We start from the raw sequence: 25,541 nt of genomic DNA, 5'->3' as shown, positions 1-25,541 counted from the left end.
GTGAATTTGATTTATTCAACCTCTGCAGAGTTTGCTCCCTGAAGATGTGCATTCATTCATTATTCCTTTTTTGTACTGTTACAGCAGTGCAAAATAAGCATGTGTATCAGATAGCATTTGTTTATATCAAATAACGAATTAATGCGCTGTGAAAAAAGAAAAACTGTGTTCAATTACTGTGTTGTACAGATAAGAAAAATAACTTGTGATTGTAAAATAGCCACACTTTAAGGCACATTCCAAATGAATAATTGGAAGTGCTCTTAAATAAAGGGATCATTTGGGATACTATTAAATCCAGTTAAAAATAACAATCTGACTTCCATTTTTTTTTATATAGCAAAGGTGATTGTTTTAATTATAATGTTCTGCCATGCTTTTATTGATTTATAAGAAATATCAATTTTTTAAATTAACAGAATTTGTTCTGGTCCTCTTTCACCTGCAGCAAGTTAACTTGCACTTCCACCTGGCTAATTGGAATTTCACTACAGTTGTAAGTGAGTTAGTCCCAGGTCCACATTTCAGTTTTTTTATTAATTCATGAGATGTGGGCTTCGCTGGCTGGGCCAGGATTTATTGCCTGTCCCTAGTAGCCCTTGAGAAGGTGGTGGTGAGCTGCCTTCTTGAACCGCTGCAGTCCATATGATGTTGGTACACCCACAGTGCTATTAGGAAGGGAGTTCCAGGATTTTGACTCAGCGACCAGTAAAGGAACGGCGATATATTTCCAAGACAGGATGGTGAGTGACTTGGAGGGGAACTTCCAGGTGGTGATGTTCCCACCTAGCAGCTGCCCTTGTCTTTCAAGATGGTAGTGGTCATGGGTTTGGAAGGTGCTATATAAGGAGCCTTGGTGGATCTTGTAGATGGCACACACTGCTGCTACTGTGCATCGGTGGTGGATGGAGTGAATGCTTGTGGATGTGGTGGCAATCAAATGGGCTGCTTTGTCCTGGACATTGTCAAGCTTCTTGAGTGTTGTGGGAGCTGCATTCATCCCAGGCAAGTGGGGAATATTCCATCACACTCCTGATTTGCACCTTTGGGGAGTCAGGAGGTGGGTTACTCATCGCATGATTCCTAGCCCCTGATCTGCTCTTGTAGCCACAGTATTTATATGGCTAGCCCAGTTCAGTTCCTGGTCAATGGTAACCCCCAGGATGTAGGGGCAATGGTGGAATTCTCTCTTGTTGGAGATGGTCTTTATCTGACACTTGTGTGGTGCAAATGTTACCTGCTACTTGTCAACGCAAGCCTGGATATTTTCCAGGTCTTGCTGCACTTGGAAATGGACTTCTTCAGTATCTGAGGAGTCGCGAATGGTGTTTCAACATCGTGCAATCATCAGTGAACATCCCCATTTCTGACCTTATGATGGAATGAAAGCCATTGATGAAGCAACTGAAGATGGTTGGGCTGAGGACATTTATCCTGAGGAACTCCAGCAGTGATGTCCTGGAGCTGAGATGACTGACCTCCAACAACCACAACCATCTTCCTATGACTCCAACCACTTGAGAGTTTCCCCCCGATTTTCATTGACTCCAGGTTTGCTAGGGCTCCTTGATGCTACACTCAGTCAAATGCGGCCTTGATATCAAGGGCAGCCACCATCACCTCACCTCGGGAGTTCAGCTCTTTTGTCGATGTTTGAACCAAGGTTGTAATGAGGTCAGGAGCTGAGTGGCCCTGGCAGAACCCAAACTGAGCGTCAGCGAGCAGGTTATTGCTAAGCAAGTGCCGCTTGATAACAGTGTTGATGACCCCTTCCATTACTTTACTAATGATGGAGAGTAGACTAATGGGGCTGTAATTGGCTGGGTTGGATTTGTCCTTTTTACGTTCAGGACATACCTGGGCAATTTTCCAAATAGCCGGGTAGATGCCAGTGTTGTAGCTGTAATGGAACAGGTTGGCTAGGGGTGCGGCAAGTTCTGGAGCACAAGTCTTCAGTACTATTGCCGGAAAATTGTCAGGGTCCATAGGCTTTGCACTATCCAGTGCCTTCAGCCAATTCTTGATATCACGTGGAGTGAATCGCATTGGCAGAAACTGAACTGGGGACCTCCGAAGGAGGCTGAGATGGATCATCCACTCAGCACTTCTGGCTGAAGATTGGAGCAAATGCTTCAGTCTTATCTTTTGCACTGATGTGCTCGGCTCCACCACCATTGAGGATAGGGATATTTGTGGAGCCTTTTCCTCCAGTGAGGTGTTATTTGTCCACCACCCTTCATGACTGGATGTGGCAGGATTGCGGAGCTTAGATCTGATCCATTGGTTCCGGAATCGCTTAGCCCTGTCTCTCACCTGCTGCTTATGCTGTTTGGCACACAAGTAGTCCTGTGTTATAGTTTCACTAGGTTTACACCTCATTTTTAGGTATGTCTGGTGCTCCTGGCATGCCCTCCTGCACTCTTCATTGAACCATGGTTGATCCCCTGGCTTGATGGTAATGGTAGAGTAGAGGATATGCCGGGCCATGAGGTTACAGATTGTGGTTGAATGCAGTTCTACTGCTGCTGATGGCTCACAGTGCCTCATGGAGTTGCTGGATCTGTTCGAAATCTATCCCATTCAGCACAGTGGTGGTGCCACACAACCTGATGGAGGGTATCCTCAATGTGAAGGCGGGACTTCCTCTCCACAATGACTGTGCGGTGGTCACTCCTGCCAATACTGGTCATGGACAGATGTATCTGCGGGAGGCAGGTTGATGAGGATGAGATCAAGTATGTTTTTCCCTCTTATATAAAAACAAAAAACTGTGGATGCTGGAAATCCAAAACAAAAACAGAAATACCTGGAAAAACTCAGCAGGTCTGGCAGCATCGGCGGAGAAGAGTACAGTTGACGTTTCGAGTCCTCATGACCCTTCAACAGAACTAAGTAAAAATAGAGGGGTGAAATATAAGCTGGTTTAAGGTGGGGGGATGGGTTGAGAGAAGTGGAGCGGGGGGTGGTCGTAGGGACAAGCAAGCAGTGATGGGAGTAGATAATCAAAAGATGTCACAGTCAAAAACACAAAGAGGTGTTGAAGGTGGTGATATTATCTAAAAGAATGTGCTAATTAAGAATGGATAGCAGGACAAGTAAGGTACAGATAGTTCTAGTGGGGCTGGGGTAAAATAAGACTTAAAGGGCATAAAAGGTATGGATTTAAAAATAATGGAAATAGGTGGGAAAAGAACAATCTATATAAATTAATTTCTTCTCCCCCCCCCCCCCCAACACCTTAAACCAGCTTATATTTCACCCTTCTCCTATTTTTACTTAGTTCTGTTGAAGGGTCATGAGGACTCGAAACGTCAACTGTACTCTTCTCCACCGATGCTGCCAGACCTGCTGAGATTTTCCAGGTATTTCTGTTTTTGTTTTATGTTTTTCCCTCTTGTTGGTTCCCTCAACACATGCTGCAGATCCAGTCTAACAGCTATGTCCTTTAGGGCTCAGTCAGTAGTGGTACTACCGAGCCACTCTTGGTGATGGACATTGAAGCCCCCCACCAAGAGGACATTCTGCACCCTTGCCACCATCAGTGCTTCCTCCAAGCGGTGTTCAACATGGAGGAGTGCTAATCATCAGCTGAGGGAGGGTGGTATGTGGTAATTAGTAGGAGGTTCCCTTGCCTGTGTTTGACCTGATGCCATAAGACTTTGAGGTCCGGAGTTGATGTTGAGGACTCTCACAGCAACTTCCTCCCGAATGTATACCACATGATGCACAACATGATGAAGCGCGTCCTCAATGGGAAGGCTAGTCCAGTTCAGTTTCTGACCAATGGTAACCCCCAGGATGTTGAAAATGGGGGATTCAGTGATGGTAATGCCATTGAACATCAAGGGGTGTTAGATGGTTAGATTCTCTCTTGTTGGAGATGGTCATTGCCCAGCACTTGTGTGACACAAATGTTAATTGCCACTTGTCAGTCCAAGCCTGAATATTATCCAGGTCTTGCTGATTTGGACATGATTCCTCACTGAAGCAGTTCGCTAATGGTGCTGAGCATTTTGCAAGCAACAGCAAGCATTACATTATGATGGAAGGAAGCCCATTGATGAAGCAGCTAAAGATGGTTGGGCCTAGGACACTACCCTGACGAATTCCTGCAGTGATGTCCTGGAGCTGAAATGACTGACCCCCAACAACCATAGCCATCTTTCTTTGTGCTAGGTATGACTCCAACCAGCGGAGAGTTTTCGCCCTGATTCCCATTGACTCCAGTTTTGCTAGGGCTCCTTGATGCCACACTCAGTCAAATGCTGCTTGGATGTCAAGGGCAATCACTCTCACCTCACCTCGGGAGTTGAGCTCTTCTGTTCATGTTTGAACCAAGGCTGTAATGAGGTCAGGAGCTGAGTGATCCTGGTGGGAATCCATCCTGAGCATCAGTGAGCAGGTTATTGCTAAGAAATGCTGCTTGATAGCACTGTCAATGACCCCTTCCATCACTTTACTGATGATTGAGTAGAGTAGCTGTTGAGAGGACAGGAGGATTATTGGGAAGACTGAATCTGAGACAACCAGCATAGCAAGAAGGGAAACTGTTAAGGTAGCAATTGGAAACTTGAGCTCACAAAAGGAGGCACAATTTCTAAAAGTTTTTTTTTGCTATCTATACAAATGAAGATTTTCACATGTTTAAGGCTACCAATCCTTGTGATTGCAAATGTAACATTGCACTGTTTAAACAGCGACATATTTTAAATCAATAAAATTGATGAATCTACATTTCAAGGAGACAGCAGTATGGTTGTAGTGCAGAACTGTACAAACATTTGAGTTAGTCAGTCAGACCTTGAATTTGACCAGTGAAATTGAGACAGTAACTAAGCCAAGACTACTACATTTTTTTGGCTTCAGTTCATTTCTTACTATTGTCTGGGGGATGCAATTTTAATAACTACAATACAGCATGATAAATTCATATTTAATAAATGGCTGTACTATTTTTATAACTCAATTGTAATTATTGAATTTATTCTAATCAATGAATCATTAATGTTAGTTAGCCAAGCCATGTTGTTATTAACAAAAACAGAATTACCTGGAAAAACTCAGCAGGTCTGGCAGCATCGGCAGAGAAGAAAAGAATTGACGTTTCGAGTCCTCATGACCCTTCCACAGAACATGTTGTTATTAACCTGGCTAAATGATTTGTAATATTTTATCCTATGAAAATAATAACCTACGCTGGTATCATGCAAACATCATATAATTTGATTAATCCCACTTATTAGTGCCTGTGTCTGATGTTTGAAGCTTTTTGCAATTAGTGGCAGAGACCAATAAGAGGAATGCTAAATCTTAACCTAGACATTGATCAACTGTTTTTACTTTTACTGAATGAAGTTGGTTTATGAAATGGATAATGTTGTCTTTTAATTTCAGAAAATCTATTTAGATGCACAACAGAAATGCATCATTCAAAAGTACAGCCATTGTTGTTTTCTTGTTGACTGGAAACATCAATCAGAATGGAAAACCAAAGCAAAATACTGCAGATGCTGGAAATCTCAAATAAAAACAAAGCGCTAGAAACACTCTCTGAGGAAGAGTCTGAAGAGCTGTGAAGAAGAGTCTTACGGACTCGAAACATTAACTGTTTTTCTCTCCACAGATGCTGTTAGACCTGCTGAGCTTTTCCTGCATTTTCTGTTTTTGTTTCAGATTCCCAGCATCCCCAGTATTTTGCTTTTATGCTGAAAATGCTCAGCAGGTCTGGCAGCAGCTGTGGAGAGAGAAACAGCATTAATATTTCAGGCTATGACCTTTCACCATAACTAGTCACAGAACTAAAACATGAACCCTGTTTCTCTCTCCACAGATGTTGCCTGAACTGCTGAGTATTTCCAACATTTTCTGTTTTCAAAATGTTGTCAATCAGAATTATATGTTTTCCAGTTTTTCCATTATTGAGAATGCTGTCATTAGAACAATCATACACTAATTTGTTTTCTGCTCTTTCACAGCCAGGGTTATCAACTTGTCTGATGGGAAGGTTGACCTTGTGGACAGTTGTTTAGAAGAAACAGGTGGCCTGGGTGTGAATATTGTGGTGGACTGTGGAGGTTTGTACTGTGTGTATTAAGCACCAATCATTTATTTTTTGAAGGTTCTCTATTTAACCATATATTTTGGTTATTATAAAGTCTTCCATCAATATTGCATAACATTATGAAACTTTAAAAATATGTTTTCCCTTTAGTTCTCTCTCTTTTTTTCCTATCCTAATGCCATTACCCCTTGGCTACAATGCAGTTCCATTGATACCAGTGGCCATTTGCTACCTTATCCAAGTGGCTGTTATTCACATGCAAACTGTGTGACAAGAAGTGTAGCCGGGCTTTCTGAATGTAAAGGGAATCAAACCAGATCCAGCCCTTACCAGCATCCGCAAATAGGCACTTCCAGTATGGTTCAGTTGGGAACAGAAACCCAAGTTGTTTCTTCCCTCCCCACCCCAACCCCCCACCCCCACTCACCCAACCCAATCGTAGGGCATTGCAGCCAATTAATAGCAGTCTCTAACCTTGCCATAGCTAATATCAGCAAACTGGGCACTGACCAGAAATCGAACTGGAAGTTTCATTGTCTGTGTGGCTCAGAGATGATGACCTTAACTTTGAGACAACTAAAAGGTTGCTTTTAAAATCACTTCTTAATTCAAAGGATTGCTCCATATGTTACTAATTATGTTTGGGTTTTATAGCCGTGTGTAAATGTAGTAATTGTGATTTAAATCCTTGCCCTCTGAGACTGCCCAGACTTTAATCACTACGGCTTGTGGTTAAGAACTGTTTTTTGATTTAAAAAAAAAGACGGTTGCATTTCTTTTTGTTCCAAAGATCAGTGAAAATGGATGGTTTTCACTTAAAGCATGGGAGGGCGGGTGGGGGGGGGGGCAGAATTATTATCAAACTAATTTTGTTTTATTCCAGTTTGCTTCATTTTCCCCCTCTCAACTCCATTCCAGAAATGACTATTCCAAGAATATTTTCTAAGAATATACACGTCCTGCTACACCCCATGATATAAATTTCAATTTAAAATTTTTCTTATTTCTACATGGCAATTACAATTTCCATTGAATTGAGCCTAAACAAACTCCAGATTCTTGCAAGCATCGGAGAGAAAGAAGAGACTACCAATTATCAGTCATGACTGGATTCCAACCCACTCAGCTGATGAACAGTTGCCTTCATTATGCTAACAAACTGATTTAATGTTGCCATGTTTTATGGTTCCATTTTGGAAAACACGTTAACAGATACTAATATTCAGCACATTATTGAACAATCTATTGTTGAATAAGCAAGTCAGCAGGTGAGCACAAAGGAGGAAAAATCTAACTACTAATTTGGCAAAAAAGACATTAAATGTTATTTTCTACTTTTTTTTGTTAATGGATGGGAAATGTGATGTGTTTCTTTCTAGAATTCTGTAACGCATCTCCACATTGAGCATAGGACTGAGCAAACTATTGAAGTGTATTGTTATAGCTGCAGTTTAGATTTCCTTTTTAAAATTAGTCCTCTTTTGATCCTGGATAACATTTGTTTGAACAAGATATACTAGCAGTGATGGAGGTGCAATTACATTGGTGCGTCAAAATTCTTTTTATCAGAATGTATAGGAATCTATGTATAGTCTTACAAATAGGGGAAGTTGTGAAAGATGAAAATTTGGGCTGAGAGTCATCTTGGGACACTCTGGCTCATAGAACAGAGTGATACTGTGAGAAGATTAGCTACCCCACCCTGTTCACCAGGCACAGGTGTGTGGAGTGCAAAAGCTCTTTTCAAAAATAAACTAGCTCAAAGCTGCAAGTTTAGTATTCCTTTAAATTAGATATGGTCCTTTTATATTTAAAAAAAATTGTAGGTTCTATAATGATTAAGCTTAATGTTGCAAACCTAGGGATTAAAACTCCTCTTCCATAATTTTAGCACAAAACATGAAATCTAATTTTCTCATGCCAACTTTTTTGCTAACGTGGAGGATTTCACTCAATGATCTTACGTGTTTAAAAATGAATCAATCCTTGTTTTCTTAGTCTCGTTTATCTGCTGTTGTCAGTTAAGCTGTGACGATATAAACAGTGTGCACTTTGATAATTTATTGTGTTACAGTGCAGCTCTACAGCAAGGAAGATGAGCCAGCTGTCAAACGGCATCTCCCACATAAACATGACATCCTCAGTCTTCTGGCTGTTGCAGGTCACTGGGTAACAACAGAGGAGAATCTGCAGGTAGTCTAAGAAGCTTACACCATACAGCTCATTTGTAACTTGTCAATGTAATACCATTCACCAGTATTTAGGACATTAAACTTCATATGCAAACCAATCATTCATGTCACTCCCAAAAGTTCCTTTCTCTTCTTTTCTCTTATTTTTAGTTTTTCTAGAGAGAGAATGGAAACCCAACTATTAAGTTACAAAACAGTTCATAACAATTATATTGCAAGTTGGAATGAAAACAAATAGGGGGTGGGGAATGTGATTTCATATCTTTTGATTTTTAAAAAAATGTCTTAATATACTTCAGTTACTAATGCATAAAGTGAAACCTACAACCTTAAATCCTGATGTACAAGTTATATTTCCATGTCTGTTTTTGTGACTTGTAAGCACAGGGCAAGGCCTTACATGCAGGTATGTCCCAAAACAGGAATGCCTCCTTCGATTAACATTAATATCCTAGCTTGTTTTAACAGGTTTTATAAATGAATACACGAGGCTCATTGGAAATATTTTCCTTGATCTAATCTCCCATACAGTATCTTTATGCATAGTGGATGTCTGGTGTATATTAAATTTGGGATCCAAGATCACATTTCAGTGAAAGCTTTCATAATAGCCTTGCCCCTAAGGGCTAAACCATTATAGTCCCAGTTATGTTATAGGCTGTGCTGTATTAGGATTGTTCACTTCAAGTGTGTCACATCTACCCTGTCATATACTGACACTCTGTGGCATCCCATACAGCAGGACTGTTTTTATAATTGTCCAGTCATAAAATAGCACAGATTTATGCTCTTAATCATCTGCTCCAAAAAATTGCTTTGTTTACATTTTTAGATCCATCATGTTTGAGTTCACCAACATAATTTGATGGAATGTGCCGTGGAACATTCCCAAACATCACTTTCCTCCACATCCACGTCAGATAAACAGAATGTTCTGTCCTAATGGGAGGGAAGAACAGGGTTGGAAGAGGAGGAGGGGTTGGAAGAGGAGGAGGGGTTGGAAGAGGAGGAGGGGTTGGAAGAGGAGGAGGGGTTGGAAGAGGAGGAGGGGTTGGAAGAGGAGGAGGGGTTGGAAGAGGAGGAGGGGTTGGAAGAGGAGGAGGGGTTGGAAGAGGAGGAGGAGGAGGGGGGGTTGGAAGAGGAGGAGTCTCTTCCCCACCCCACTGAGCATAATTGCATGCCCCCTTTCTTCATTCTTCACTCTCTTCTCCTCCTCTTCCCCCCCCTCCTCCTCTTCCCCCCATCCTCCTCTTCCCCCCCAACCCCTTCTCCTCCTTCTCTTCCAACCCCTCCTCCTACTCCTTTCCAACCCCTCCTCCTCCTCCTACTCCTTTCCAACCCCTCCTCCTCCTCCTCCTCTTTCCAACCCCTCCTTCTCCTCCTCTTTCCAACCCCTCCTTCTCCTCCTCTTTCCAACCTCTCCTCCTCCTCCTCTTTCCAACCCCTCCTCCTCCTCTTTCCAACCCCTCCTTCTCCTCCTCTTTCCAACCTCTCCTCCTCCTCCTCTTTCCAACCCCTCCTCCTCCTCTTTCCAACCCCTCCTCCTCCTCTTTCCAACCCCTCCTCCTCCTCTTTCCAACCCCTCCTCCTCCTCTTTCCAACCCCTCCTCCTCCTCTTTCCAACCCCTCCTCCTCCTCTTTCCAACCCCTCCTCCTCCTCTTTCCAACCCCTCCTCCTCCTCTTTCCAACCCCTCCTCCTCCTCTTTCCAACCCCTCCTCCTCCTCTTTCCAACCCCTCCTCCTCCTCTTTCCAACCCCTCCTCCTCCTCTTTCCAACCCCTCCTCCTCCTCTTTCCAACCCCTCCTCCTCCTCTTTCCAACCCCTCCTCCTCCTCTTTCCAACACCTCCTCCTCCTCTTTCCAACACCTCCTCCTCCTCTTTCCAACCCCTCCTCCTCCTCTTTCCAACCCCTCCTCCTCCTCTTTCCAACCCCTCCTCCTCCTCTTTCCAACCCCTCCTCCTCCTCTTTCCAACCCCTCCTCCTCCTCTTTCCAACCCCTCCTCCTCCTCTTTCCAACCCCTCCTCCTCCTCTTTCCAACCCCTCCTCCTCTTTCCAACCCCTCCTCCTCCTCTTCCAACCCCTCCTCCTCCTCTTCCAACCCCCCTCCTCCTCCTCTTCCAACCCCCCTCCTCCTCCTCTTCCAACCCCCCTCCTCCTCCTCTTCCAACCCCCCTCCTCCTCCTCTTCCAACCCCCCTCCTCCTCCTCTTCCAACCCCCCTCCTCCTCCTCTTCCAACCCCCCTCCTCCTCCTCTTCCAACCCCCCTCCTCCTCCTCTTCCACCCTCCTCCTCTTCCAACCCCCCTCCTCCTCCTCCTCTTCCAACCCCTCCTCCTCCTCCTCTTCCAACCCCTCCTCCTCCTCCTCTTCCAACCCCTCCTCCTCCTCCTCTTCCAACCCCTCCTCCTCCTCCTCCTCTTCCAACCCCTCCTCCTCTTCCTCCTCTTCCAACCCCTCCTCCTCCTCCTCCTCTTCCAACCCCTCCTCCTCCTCCTCCTCTTCCAACCCCTCCTCCTCCTCCTCTTCCAACCCCTCCTCCTCCTCCTCCTCTTCCAACCCCTCCTCCTCCTCCTCCTCTTCCAACCCCTCCTCCTCCTCCTCCTCTTCCAACCCCTCCTCCTCCTCCTCCTCTTCCAACCCCTCCTCCTCCTCCTCCTCTTCCAACCCCTCCTCCTCCTCCTCCTCTTCCAACCCCTCCTCCTCCTCCTCCTCTTCCAACCCCTCCTCCTCCTCCTCCTCTTCCAACCCCTCCTCCTCCTCCTCCTCTTCCAACCCCTCCTCCTCCTCCTCCTCTTCCAACCCCTCCTCCTCCTCCTCCTCTTCCAACCCCTCCTCCTCCTCCTCCTCTTCCAACCCCTCCTCCTCCTCCTCCTCTTCCAACCCCTCCTCCTCCTCCCCCTCTTCCAACCCCTCCTCCTCCTCCTCCTCTTCCAACCCCTCCTCCTCCTCCTCCTCTTCCAACCCCTCCTCCTCCTCCTCCTCTTCCAACTCCTCCTCCTCCTCCTCTTCCAACCCCTCCTCCTCCTCCTCCTCTTCCAACCCCTCCTCCTCCTCCTCCTCTTCCAACCCCTCCTCCTCCTCCTCCTCTTCCAACCCCTCCTCCTCCTCCAACCCCTCCTCCTCCTCTTCCAAACCCTCTTCCAAACCCCCCTCCTCCTCCTCTTCCAAATCCCCTCCTCCTCCTCCTCCTCCTCTTCCAACCCCTCCTCCTCCTCCTCCTCCTCTTCCAACCCCTCCTCCTCCTCCTCCTCCTCTTCCAACCCCTCCTCCTCCTCCTCCTCCTCTTCCAACCCCTCCTCCTCCTCCTCCTCCTCTTCCAACCCCTCCTCCTCCTCCTCCTCCTCTTCCAACCCCTCCTCCTCCTCCTCCTCCTCTTCCAACCCCTCCTCCTCCTCCTCCTCCTCTTCCAACCCCTCCTCCTCCTCTTCCAAACCCTCTTCCAAACCCTCCTCCTCCTCCTCTTCCAAATCCCCTCCTCCTCCTCCTCCTCTTCCAACCCCCCCTCCTCCTCCTCCTCTTCCAACCCCTCCTCCTCCTCCTCCTCCTCTTCCAACCCCTCCTCCAACCCCTCCTCTTCCTCCTCCTCCCCCTCCCCACACTCCATAATCCAGTTGATCTGAATACTATACTTTGTCTTGGCTCTCTAAATGCAACACCACAGGAGATCAACTAGCTTTAAAACCACTACGCTACTAACTGGTACAGTATGTGATTCAAATTAGTTGCTTGTAACTACAAAAGGAACCAATTTCCATGTTACGTTTCCCCCCCCCCCCCCCCCCCCCCCCCCCATGCTTGGGGACGAAGATATTGCATGTAAAATATAACCTAATAAATAAGATGCTATAGAAACTAAATGTAACTGATATGTTTTTGTCAAACAAAAATGTTCCCTTCATATTCGGATCTCCTGCTTGCAATTTAAGGTCTACTTCCAATAACCCCCTTCATCTTGCTTCTTCTCCACTTCCACACACTAATTGTTTTCTCTAAATTTGGGCATCCCCATTTCTAATCTTCTGGCAATGATCCTTTGTACGTTAAGACTTTTAAGTTCATGTACATCGGATGCAGATGTTCAACTTTTAAGTTACATTTGCTGTGCTCTGTTTTCAGTTAGCCTTTCAGTAGCATTCTGGTTATGTTACAGGATAAATAATCTAGAGGCTTGGATGAATAGCCAAGGAATGTGACCATACATTTTCAGGATTTGACCATTTAAAAAGAAAGCTAAAAATAAAAATTTGGTTTTGATTGTTGTAAAGTCCCAACTGGGTCACTAATAGCCTTCACAGAAGGAAACCTTGCCATCCTGACCTAATCTGTGACTATATACATGACTCCATCCCTGGCCAATGTGTGTCTCTTAACTGCGCTCTAAAGTGGCTTAGCAAGCCATTCAATTGTATCACCACAAGGGCAACTGGAACGAACTCACATGTACACACACACACACACACACACACACACACACACACACACACACACACACACACACACACACACACACACACACACACACACACACACACACACTTCTAGCAAGGGTCACTGGATAGTGATCAGGAGAGGACAATTTTCCCCCTTTTGACACGGGTGCCGAAGCCAATTATAGCATTTCTAATACCATTAAATCAACTAAATTGGCACACATCAGGAAATCAAACTTGTGACCATCCAGGTCATAAACAGCTAAGCTATCGGGGAACTTGTGACCATCCAGGTCATAAACAGCTAAGCTATTTGGGGAGCAAGCAGAAATTTTAGTGAAGATTTAAAGCATGCAAAAAGCTGCCATATTTTGTTGATTTTATGATTATTAAATTATAATTTTGTATCTCTTTTTAAACCAATTAATTTCTACTTTCTCAGCTTGACCCACCAGATAGTCAATTTCTATTTCATAAAGGAGCAACCATTTCATTCCTGAATGAGGAAGTGTGGCAACTATCAAACATGCAACAAGGGAAGTACCTGCGTATCCTTTTCTGGTAGTCTTTGGAGGATTTGAGGTACTTAAGTAAACATTACACAATGACCCTTAGGAATTGAATAACAAGGCCTATATCTTTACAGTACACATACAGATATTTCTATTGATTTTCATAACCCACATTAAAAATTAAAGTTTTGCTATATAAAACTGTGAACTCTGATTAGAAGTATCTCAGTAGGTTTAATCATGTAACAGTTGCCTGCAGTTTGCCAATGTTATCGCGTTTTCCTTAAGGTAGGGTTCCCCTGTGGTAGGTATCTTTGCTCCCCAATGAGGCTATAAAAACTGTTACTCACACTGGCAAGGGCAGTCTGGATATCAGGAAATTTCTCTACCCTAGGAATGGTTCCTGGGTGGTGCAGTCTTCACTCTCGATGCCCACCACCCCCTCCCCCACCCCACAGGAGTAGAACTTCCTGATTTGATCCCATACCACCACTTGGCTGTGCAAAGCAGCAATTCACGTACAGCCACACCCCCTTCCTCTCTCCACATCCTCCTTTTCTGATATTTAGAAAATGTAGAAAAACATATGGCACAGAAGGAGGCCACTCTGCCCATCGGCTGTGCTGGCCAAAAAGCAAGCCATCCAGCCTTTTCCAGCACTTAGTCCTGTAACCTTCAGGGACCTCAGGTGTATATCCAGACACCTTTTACATGAGTTGAGGGTTTATGCCTCTACTACCTTTTTTAGGCGGAGTTCCAAACCCCTGCCACTCTCTGGGTGAAAAAAAAAATTTCCTCATCTTCCCTCTAATTCTTCTACCAATCATTTTAAATCCATGCCCCCTAGTCACTGCCCTCTCTGCTAAGGGAAATAGGTACTTCCCATTCACTATCCAGGCGCTTCATAACCTCGTGTGCCTCAGTCAGATCTCCCCTCAGCTGCCTCTGCTCCAAGGAAAACAATCTCAGCTTATCCAATCTTTCTCTGTAGCTGCAATTTTCCAGCCCTGGCAAAAAATATCAAAGGTAGTCAATTCTTGATAACTCAGACAAAAATAGAAAATGCTGGAAGCACTCAACAAGTCAAACGACATCTGTAATCCGGGAGGATTGACAACCTGCCATACACACAGGCAATACGTGTGGAAAGGAGGGAATTTAAATGCTATTTCGCCTTCCACTTCAATGAAAAGTGTCAGGGAAAAAATACATTCACAGTGGGGCAAAAAAATTCAAGCTGCGGTCCTTACCACTACAGTGAACTGATAATTCCCTCAGTTAAATTCCAGCCATAAGAAAATAAGTAGCACAAATAGGGAGAAGGGAAATAAAAAACATTGTTTAGAATATCAGATTTATCAGTCTTATCTAAAATAGTTACTGCTGGAACCAAAAACATACAGCCATTACTTGGGAACTTTCCTGTGTGGAACTCGGAGACTCTAACATAGTCAGGTTTGCTATTGGAAATTTGTCATCACCCGATGCCCGCCAGTCAAAGCTCTGCCTCCTCTCATTGGTTCACCGACACATCCTGTTAACTGAACTCCTAGTTTCCCCCAGGAAATGTTATCCGTCTTCAATTCCAGGAGATTTCAGGGCAATGCAGGAGGGTTGGCAGCCCTAAATGTACAATTCAGCAGATAGAAACCATTCTACATTCCATGTATGATAACTTCAATTTCCTTTTGTATGATCTGTTACAAATTTAAACATTTGCTTACATTTTTACCTAGTTAAAAGAATTGTAATCGCCAATCTGGTTATCCAGTTCTCTCTGTTTCTGTTGAATATACTGGATGTCTGGGTTTCACTTTTTTTTGCCCCACTGTTTATACTATTTTCCCATCTAGGTTATACATCATTTACTGTCTTATTTTTTGTTGACACCAATTCAACATGCAGTCATGTCCAGGGAGTATGAAATGGCCACTTTGAGGATTAATTTCAAGCTGGTCTTTTTCACCCATAGTACCTTCAGCATTAAGTTGTGAAATGCCAGCGTTGCACTCCTTTCAGCACTGTAGGCATATCCTTCCCATTGGTGCTAACAAGGAATGAAAAATCTGAAAGCTATTGGTAATCGCCCAGTGGAGTGTCACATCAAACTGTCATCAACGATAGCTCTGTTTCCAGTTACAGACGGTGGGAAAATCCAGTCTAGTTCATCTAACCTGTAATGTCAGAGACTTCTCCAGATTTGCCCAGATAATGCCTTTGCAATTTCTTGCACTGACCTTGTTCATCTCCAACAAACTAGATGCAGAGTTATGTTTTTTTAATCCCTTAAGTGTATATGTCAAAGAAATAGATGCAACTGGAGTGTATTGACTCGTGTTCCAACAATTGGACCTCTTATTCATTGAATTAGCTGCCTGTTCAACACTTTAAGTTTCTCCACGTATTAATGCAGTTACATACACAGCTGAGTGCTGAGAGACCCTGGGGAATGGTTATTATAATGAAGATATTAAACCATGTGTGCTTCAACAAAGAAGTTTGCAGCCATTCTCACCCGTAAGCATTTTTCAATGCTGTAGTACAATGCAGTAGTGGTGAACAAATGTAAAACAAAGGTGGGTTGGGAAGAGTAGCCTTAACTGGCATGGTTCCACTCTGACTTGACTCTGATATTACACATACTCCAAACTCTATACCTCTGACTCAGAAAAGAGGATACATAATGCTTAAATACATGCACAGAATTCTGCTCTATGGTTTTGAATGATGTTTAAACTTTAATAATTGTAATGCACACTCTAAGCACTTAAGGGTTATTTTAAGCTTTAGAATTCCTCCATCTGAACTGCAGTTACCCACTCCGTGCGGTTTTATCCGATAGCCAAAACTGCCTCAGTTCAGCTTTCGTCTCGATTGTACTGCATGTTTTGTGTTGCTATGAAGCCAAAACCATTCAGTATTCAGAATGTGCAGTGTAACTAGGCTATAAATTCTCAGCTTTACCAAATTTGTGGTGGGAGGGGTCAAATACAGACATATGGACAGATATTACCCAAACTTTTGTATGTAGATACAGTAAAATTTCAGAATATTTTTGCATCTATTCAATCAGTAACTGTTCCGTTACTCATTCAAATTAAAATTGGTTCCCTGAGTGTTGTTCTCATCGTGTCAATGCTAGTTTAAAAGTTGTGAATTTTGTGGCAGCAAAGCAAGTCCTTGTTTTTCTAAAGGATATAATAATCCCTGAAGAATTTGCTCAGTGTTCCACTTATCCTTTTCAATGGACAAGCAGTTAGCTACATTATTCTCATCTTTTCCCCATTTTTCTGCAAATCTTCTCTCCCTGGTGAAGATGTTGGCTCCTTGCTGGGATATTTTCTTATGACTGCCAGTACCCATGTGGATATTCACATTGGGTGAATCTGGATGGGAAGCAGCAGGCTGCCCAATTGCAGGAAGCATTGCAGTCAAGCATAGGCCTATTGGATAGCTATCAGGACCACAGCCAGCTGCCTTCCCATCTACCCATCAACACCCAGCTCAATAACTGTTTTGATGGGCCGAATGGCCTTTTTCTGTGCTATAGACCTTTATGACTCTGTTTATTGCAGCCATTTGTAGTATGTTTACTTCCACATCCACTGACAGTAACAGGCTCAGCACAGACCAGAGATTAAACCTGTGACCTTTGGGGTAATTTGCTTAGGCTCAGCTAGCCACTGACTTCATTTAACATTGTAGACTGTGGCTCTGGCACTTTAACAAGTTTCTCCCCGTTTTCCACCCCCAACCCCTGTAAAAGATTTTAACAATAATTACACAAGTTTAGGCCATGCAAATCAGACCAATGAGGAGAACAATTCTGGAATGGTGGAATAGCTATCATTACAAAACACCCAGTGTTGGCAATCTGATTTTAAAAACACAAACTGTTTAGAAACAAGGAAGTTACATAGATGAAAGAATTTTGTATATTTTATCCACTGTTTATCATTTCACGTATCATTACATGCAGCTTATTACGCCTGAATGCCATTGCCTAGATATTTTGAAGGATGTAATGGAGAAGCTGTCCACTGGAACCTTTCGGTAAACATTTTTATATTTGCTGTAGCCATTCCTGGGGCTGAATTTTCTGGCCCACCCACAGGTGGGCAGACCTGTAAATTAAGGCACTGTGCCATTGGTGACATGCCCACTGCTGGCCCCCTGCCCCACTACAATTTTAGGAGTGGCGGGGAAAGCTTCAGTGGGTTACCCACCCATGGCCATAGCAATTAATGTTCAATTAAGTACCTCAGCCTGCCGCCACTCTGAGCACTGGACCCTCCCCTGCCCGGTAAATCAATGTGCAGCCTGGCAGGTTTAACCCTGTGGGATTCTGACCTTTTAAAGGGGAGGTGCCTCTTGCCAGCCCCAGTGCCGGTTGGAGGCCCCCCCCGCCCCCCACCCCCCACATCCCCTCCTTCCCTCCCCCACTCCTCCTTGTTGGGGCCCAGCAAGACTCTACAAGTAGCAGAATGTCCAGGTTGATTGCTGAACACCACCTCCTTGGCCTACTTGCAGCACCAGCCGTGGCCACTGCTCCTGCTGGCACCTCCTGGAGATAAATGTAAGTCCCACCTCATCCTAATTAAAGGGCTACCATCCAAAAAAATTAAAGCAGGTCGAGCTGACTGATGGGAGGTGGGCTTGCCCCTGACATTTATGCTGGGGTACAGGGAGCCCCCTCTATGTATAATCTGCCTTTCAAAGGCGGTTGTGTAATAAATCAAAAAACGAAATGTTCGGTGATGAAATTAAGACCTCGCTGCATATGTTAAATATATGTACAGATGGTTGTGTTACACTATCTCTTGGGATACACCTACCAAAAACACAAATTTCAATGTTTGACTAGAGGCATATGATTATATTTAAAATGCATGTTGGGTGATGAGATGAAAACCAAAGTCAATTATCTAAACGCTTCAGGAGATGCAACTTTCCTAGTCTCCTAAAGAAAGAAAAAAATGTCAAGGTAGTTTGGAGACTTTGCACAGTGTCTAGACATTTCCAACTGTTTGCCTTTTTTCAGGCCTCAGTTGGATGAACCCATTCCAATATATGAAGCCACAGTTGCTATGGAGATGGTTCAGAAGAAACAAGTCAAGAAAAAGCAAGTGGTTCGACTCTGAGACAGTGTCGTTATAACTGATTTCTGTGAACAGCTAAAAGAGTGGCGCTGTCTCCAGAAGTGTCTATTATTCTGGTCAAATTGACAGCTTCAATTCCACTTCAGTAATTTAACATTATAACCACCTGTTTCCTTACAATGTTGTGGTACCTCTTATATTACTGAAAAGCTTAATTTTGAGTTATTTTAAAACCCTCTCAAATCATATGAAAAGACTTATCCTCATAATTTTACATCTCTGATGGCTTACACTGTCTCTTATCAGTTTGCTGCAATACCTCTTCAACAGCAGAGTAGTTGATGGAAACTATGTATTCAGAGTCACAATTGCTACCCCACATCCCGCCAACCAAGTGTCAGCATTTTGTAATGTATAAACTGTTAGAAAGCATCCACTTTTCTTATAGGATGTAAATGATTAACTACCTGATGAAGATAAGCACATGGATAAATGGCTTAATTTATTTGATGAGTGTCTCTAGAGACAGATCTTGCAAATGTTGGCAGAAACTAATTAGACAGAATTACAAGAACGTAAGATTGTAGCAGCATAGCTGCTGTCTACAAGGTCAGCTCGGTAACGCAGTGGTGTTAAGGTAAAAGCCTGAATCAGCTGCAATGAATTTAATGATGAGCTCTATGGTTGTGAAGTGACACCGCAACACCACCTCCTAATTTATGCTCCCCTAACTAAGGTTACCCTGGAAACAGACTAATTTCTTACCTTGGATAATTTAAAACTATTTCAAACCGCACTATACAGCATTTCTCCCTGCTTTAGAGCAAAATGAAAAGAAGTTACTTTTGTTTGGCTCTTTACCAGCTGGTTCGTCTAAAATAAACTTTTTCTTTCAGGACTGGTTATTGTGAATTGTTTATAATCCCCTGCGCTAGCTTTGTCAAGTATGTTGTCACAGGCCTGTACCTTTGTCATCCCAATGCAATCATTGTCTGTTCTGGGCTAACGCAATTCGATCAGGCCAGTAGCCTCTGACAATTATAGAAAGCAGTTGAATATGCAATAAATAAAAGTTTTAGAAAGCCTGTTTGTTGGAATTTCTTTTCCTTTTGGCTGTGTCAATAAGAACAGATGCTTTGGATTCTACACAAAAGGCTCAATAACAGGAAAAAGTGGGCTTTCTGGAGCTGTTGATACTGAGCTGAAGCAAAAATGGTTTGTGAATTTTCATGTTTTAAAGTCTTTAAAAAATACTTTGAAACAACGCCAGGTGATTGGCAAAAGAACCAACTGAGATATTTATGCAGCAAGTGGATTGGATCTGGAACGCACTCCTGCGTTCGGTGCAGTGCGGTGGAGACAGCTTTCATTGTAACTTTCAAAAGGAAAGTGGGCAAGCACCTGAAGAGAAATATTTGCGGGGCTATGGGGAAAGGGTGGGGGAATGGGACTAACTGAGTTGCTCTTGCAGTGAGCCACCATGGACACAATGGGCAGAATGGCCTCTTGTGCTGTAATAATTTTTGTGACTATTCCATGATTCTATGACTACCTAAACTTCAACCTCCTCGTATAAAATGTGTCACATGTATGTACATGGATGATGTTGGTAAAATAAGTGGCCATACCACCCGCATTCCATTCCTATAAAGGAAATGCCAGAGAAATGCACCCAGAAAGAGTTGACACTTCAGGAATGATGAAAGAGGAAAAAAGTAAAATACTGGCAGATGAAACTTTTTTTCATACAGTACTGTTTTTTCACTCATATGTTGACAATTAAATTGTCGTAGTTGGGTTTAAGATATTTTATAGAAACTGCCCTAACAGTTATAAATAATTTCCTTCCTTATCCTACTTTTTTAAAGAATTCACACTCCGCAAGCTTTTAACCTTTAGCTTGTAAATTTCAACTGTTGTACAAATGCAAGAAACGGTATTGTTCGTGCAAAAAAAATTTCATTTGCCAGTGTTTTGCATTTTTGTGGATGACGCCATTCTAGCTGTTTATTGTGTCCCTGTGCCAGATCTGTAAATAGCACCATTGGAAGAGGACCAGTAATTTTCCTGTTGCTTAGCATTTCTTCACAACTTAATATAGTGTTAGTGGATAGTTTCTCAAAATAACAGAATAGCTGGCAATGGAGCATTAATTCACAGTAAAATTCAATCTTTAACTTTCCTGACTGGACATTTCAGGCTGTAGTGTATGATTCTGGAAATCCTGTTCTGTATTCAGAGCCGGAGATATTTATAATGCTAAGTGAATTGACATACTTTCCCTTATTCCATTGTTCCATGTGCACTGTGCACTTTAGTTATGCTGAAATTTGGAACCAGGATAAGATTGTGTTTAAAAAAAAAATACCATTTGGCTTAGTAAGTCAATTAGTATTAGTAACTCAACTGCACAAAATGGTGATAAGTTATATGATCGAGGAAGGTCTCGTAAAATCTATCTGCTGTGTTGAATTGACAGATCTTGATGGAGCTGGTTGTAGGTGTGCAGGGTGGAAAAGAATCTACTTTCAATTGCACAGTTTTTCCTGTTGGAATTGCTGGATTGTATGTAATAGTAAGAACACAATTGAACTTGTCTGTCACAGTCAAATATCCTATCATCCTAAAATGTACTGTAGTAATCTAATGCAGCCACAGTGCAGAAAACAAGGGAAAAGTAGCATTAAATGAAAACTGAACTTGGACATATTGATCATTAATGGAAGTTATGTTAAATTGTTTAAAAAAAAAAACTTTTTATTAGAGCTTGTGTATTCATTCAGTATACTTTTTAAAATTACTTTTTTTCCAACATTCCTCTTAGAAAGTACTCATTTTAGCTAAGGCACAGTGCCAGCATTGGCTTTCTTCTTCGTCCAAATGTCATTTTCATCTTATCTTGACTCTAACCAGTAGTTTTGGCAACATGTTCAACAGTGCAACATAAGAGTTGTGTTTAATCTTGTCTTGATCTGCCATCCACCTACTCACTTAACAGCTGGTGTCACTGGATAGCGATCAGAAGTAGGAACCATGGTTGTTTTGCCCTTCTGTAGGTGGCCACCTTTAACAATCTCTTCCATCAGCACCCCCTACCTCTCTCACCTTCCAAGCTATCAACTCTCACAATATAGAACGAGACTTGGACCTGGTAGTTTCCTCATACATATGACTGGTGTCATTGTCAGAGGTTGACAGGGCCCTCAACCGGCCCATCTCCCGCGCATCCGCCCTCACGCCTTCTCCTCCCTCCCGGAAACATGATAGGGTCCCCATTGTCCTCACTTATCACCCCACCAGCCTCCGTATTCAAAGGATCATCCTCCGCCATTTCCGCCAACTCCAGCATGATGCCACCACCAAACACATCTTCCCTTCATTCCCCCTGTCGGCATTCCGTAGGGATCATTCCCTCCAGGACACCCTGGTCCACTCCTCCATCACCCCCTACTCCACAACCCCCACCTATGGCACCTCCCCATGCCCACGCAAAAGATGTAACACCTGCCCCTTCATTTTCTCTCTCCTCACCGTCCAAGGGCCCAAACACTCCTTTCAAGTGAAGCAGCATTTCACTTGCATTTCCCCCAACATAGTCTACTCGTTGCTCCCAATGTGGTCTCCTCTACATTGGAGAGACCAAACGTAAACTAGGTGACCACTTTGCAGAACACCTTAGGTCTGTCCGCAAGAATGACCCATACCTCCGTCACTTGCCATTTTAACACTCCACCCTGCTCTCTTGCCCACATGTCTGTCCTTGGCCTGCTGCATTGTTCCAGTGAAGCCCAACGTAAACTGGAGGAACAGCACCTCACCTTCCAACTAGGCACTTTACAGCCTTCCGGACTGAATATTGAATTCAACAACTTTAGATCTTGAACTTCCTCCTCCATCCCCACCCCCTTTCTGTTTCTTCCCCCTTCCTTTTGTTTTTTCCAATTTATATAGATTTTTCTTTTCCCACCTATTTCCATTATTTTTAATTCTTTTATGCCCTGCTAGCCTTTCCACCCCACCCCCACTAGAGCTGTACCTTGAGTGCCCTACCATCCATTCTTAATTAGCACATTCATTTATATATTACCACCTTCAACACCTCTGTGTTCTTTTGTCTGTGACATCTTTTGATTATCTGCTCCTATCACTGCTTGCTTGTCCCTACAACCACACCACCCCTCCACTTCTCACCACCCCCCCCCCCCCCACCCCCACCCCCACTCCACCTTAAACTAGCTTATATTTCACCTGTCTCCTTATATTCACTCAGTTCTCTTGAAGGGTCACGAGGACTCGAAACGTCAACTCTTCTCCGCTGATGCTGCCAGACCTGCTGAGTTTTTCCAGATAATTGTTTTTGTTTTGGATTTCCAGCATCCGTAGTTTTTTGTTTTTATGTCATTGTCAGATGGTGCCATTTATCCACTGTTCCTTGATGAGATTTCTTTTATTTTCTCTCCTCATTTGGATGTCCTGGAGCAACACCACATCATGTCCAAGATGTTCTGTGGGACTAAATTCCACCAAGGGGAGGAGGAACGTAAACCAAAACGTGCAGACTTTGTGATAAAAAGTTGATAACCAGGGAGCAAAGATAGTTACTAGTTTTTCATTCTGACTATTTTCTTCCCTTCTCCCCTGAAGCCATTATTACTTGCTGAGGATTCAACTGTTGCTCTAGTCTCTAGTATCTCACCAGTGAAGTCACTACTCAGTCTCCACTCAGACTGAGAGTGAGTACAGCACTGCAGCTGTGCTGTGCCTGTCCTCATTCAAACTCTGAACAATTATGTTTTCCTGCAGGAGTTAAGGATAGTATTCAGCAGCAGCCACTCTGGCTCACTTTCCCCTCCCCACCACAAGAGTACAGAGGCCATTTGCAGTTACAGAATTATATAATTTTACACCACAGAAGGAGGCTACTCATGCCATTGTGTCTGCGCTGCCTTGTTGAAAGAGTAATCCAAAATAGTCCTACTGTTCTTTCATCAAATCCATGCAAACTCAAATATACATCTACGTTAATTCTTTTTAAGTTAACGAGTGCATCTGCTTTCACCACTTTTGCAGGCACTGTCCCCTACCAAACCCATTGCCAAGATCAGGTAAACCAGTGCACACCAGGACTTTAAGGTCCGTGTGGTTCTACTACTTGCTGCCTATACAAACTTGAAACATCAAGAGAATGCAACTGGTCAACAATTGATTGGTAGGTTTAAGCACACGAGGTTACAGTAAGTATGTATGTTCATAATGAATTAAGGGATATTAACTCGGAGCAGGAGTATGCCATTTGGCCCCTTGAGCCTGCTCTGCCATTCAATAAGATCATGGCTGATCTTTTTGTGGCCTCAACTGCACATTCCAGCTATCCCTGATAACCTTTGACTCCCTGATTGGTCAAGAATCTACCTACCTCTGCCTTAAAAATATTCATTGACACTGGCCCCACCGCTCTCTGGGGAGAAGAGTTCCAAAGAATGACAACTCTCAGAGAAAAAATTTCTCTCTTCTCATCTCTGTCTCAAGTGGGAGACCCCTTATTTTTAAACTCTGTCTCCTAGTTTTAGCCACACAGGTACATTTTGTTAAATATGAGAAAAATAGCATTTATAAAAATGGCAACACTTTCATTATAGAGAAAGTAACAATACATGGTTAAGCTAGATTCATTTTTATCAATTTATTCCAGTTGTAAGGTAGTAATTCACTGGACGGGTTTCAATGTAATCAAACCACAAGAGCAGCTTATATCTGAGGAACCACACACTCTGCCAGATCACTGCGACAACCACTCCCTCTAAATTTTCCATCCCGCCCTGTGGAAAGTTCCCACTTACAACCTCCCTACAATGGCAAGGCTAACACCAGATATTCAACCTGTTGGAGTTTTCACAAGTCCGGTTTATAAGATCATCTTTCCAGTTTCTGATGAACTATGGCAGCATCAGTATTTGCCATACAAACCTTTTATTTTAAAAAGTAAACATATTCACAATGAACTGTTTCAAACAATGAATGTGCTCTTTCCTGATCCAAACAGCTGTTCAAGTCTGATCACTATTCATTGCTCAAGCAACAGGGAATATTGCCAGTGGTCTGCATTCCAATTATCATCTGGGAGTAGCAAACCTCATATTTTGCAATACTTCAGCTGAAGCTTGCAATATCTTCAGTTCTTCTCTTCGCAGTGTTGCCACCAACTCCAGCTGTTCTGAAAGGTCAGCTATTTCGTGCAATAGTTTGGAAATCTGAAAAGAGGACAACAAAAAAAAAATCTATTGAAATCCAGGCCATTCAAATAAATAATCCTGTCAACCCCATAAATTGGTCAGACAATCCTGTCAATACAATTTCAGAAATGCACCGGGCAGTCCTAGCATTCTAAACGACAGATGTGAAGAACAGAGAAGTAAAGTTCACCATCAGTTTAGCCAGCAAAAGCATTTTCAACATTTTTGGTTCAATTATATGTACTTGTTAAAAAGGCAACGTGGATTTCAAGTAACCTCAGCTCTGTTTACTGAGCATAACCATCCACATATTATTTGCCTTTTTTTTTTCACCACCTGCATTTCCCATACATTCAAAGCCATTTTCAGGCTAAGAGCATGAACAAGCACCAATGTCTGGGTTCTTGACAATGTTACTCTTCAGTTCACTGCTGGATCATGCTCAAGCATTGCACAGGTTCACTGACGCTCCTGTTTTCCTCTTTTGGGCAACATTTTCCTCTTGTCTCTCCACCCATCCCCAAAACAGGTTGCCTGAGATCAGGAGAACACACACATTCCTACTCCATGCTCATTAGCCATCAACATACTGCTTAATGGTTCCTGCTCAAACTATGGAAAGTAAATTGAAACTTCAGGGCTTTGTTAGGTGCACATTGTAATCTGGTGGCTTCTCAACTATCTTCTTAAAATGAATTGCTCAGAGTGTAATAAAAAAACAAATAATTTTCTAGTTCACAGACATTACTTATAAAGTCATTCAGGATCTTGAGCTTCATTTGGAAGCCAATTAGGCACAGAAAGCAATCAACATTTGCCAACTTTGGGAGGGGAGCAAAGAGAAGAGTCAGCACTCTGATAAAAACATCTCTGGTCTCATTCCTGCAATTGCTGTTGGATACAGTGCAGAAATTGCAGACACGATGAAGCTTCGATATAAAGAGACCATTTTTCTTCAATTACTTTGGCCATCTTTCTGGCAGACTGACAATTCCCTGCAATTTTTCTAAC

General features: G+C 43.1%; 2 protein-coding genes and 1 long non-coding RNA gene across 8 annotated transcripts in view; 1 reads left to right on the top strand and 2 right to left on the bottom strand.

Moving 5' to 3' along the window:
- Positions 1-13,582, bottom strand: part of LOC121290886 — a 38,749-nt gene extending 25,167 nt beyond the window's left edge. The window contains exon 1 of the long non-coding RNA XR_005945895.1: positions 13,549-13,582. This is a non-coding gene — a long non-coding RNA (uncharacterized LOC121290886). The remainder of the gene's footprint in view (positions 1-13,548) is intronic.
- Positions 1-19,379, top strand: part of cryzl1 (crystallin, zeta (quinone reductase)-like 1) — a 60,523-nt gene extending 41,144 nt beyond the window's left edge. For 3 of the 5 annotated variants that reach the window (XM_041211912.1, XM_041211911.1, XM_041211910.1), the window contains 5 exons: positions 5,976-6,074; positions 8,136-8,254; positions 13,129-13,234; positions 17,206-17,251; positions 18,240-19,379. In XM_041211912.1, coding sequence (XP_041067846.1) covers positions 5,976-6,074; positions 8,136-8,254; positions 13,129-13,234; positions 17,206-17,251; positions 18,240-18,339 — 470 coding nt within the window. In that variant the 3' untranslated portion in view covers positions 18,340-19,379. Of the gene's footprint in view, positions 1-5,975; positions 6,075-8,135; positions 8,255-13,128; positions 13,269-17,177; positions 17,252-18,239 lie in introns of all 5 variants that reach the window. The other 2 variants (XR_005945893.1, XR_005945894.1) reach the window with 2 other exon arrangements.
- Positions 19,380-23,961: 4,582 nt separating this feature from the next.
- Positions 23,962-25,541, bottom strand: part of setd4 (SET domain containing 4) — a 57,488-nt gene continuing 55,908 nt past the window's right edge. For both annotated transcript variants that reach the window (XM_041211814.1, XM_041211813.1), the window contains exon 10: positions 23,962-24,548. In XM_041211814.1, the coding sequence (XP_041067748.1) occupies positions 24,411-24,548 (138 nt within the window). In that variant the 3' untranslated portion in view covers positions 23,962-24,410. The remainder of the gene's footprint in view (positions 24,549-25,541) is intronic.

This window comes from Carcharodon carcharias, chromosome 18, assembly GCF_017639515.1.
Source record: "Carcharodon carcharias isolate sCarCar2 chromosome 18, sCarCar2.pri, whole genome shotgun sequence".
Taxonomy (NCBI): Eukaryota; Metazoa; Chordata; class Chondrichthyes; order Lamniformes; family Lamnidae; genus Carcharodon; species Carcharodon carcharias.
This window is presented reverse-complemented; position numbering and strand designations above follow the sequence as displayed.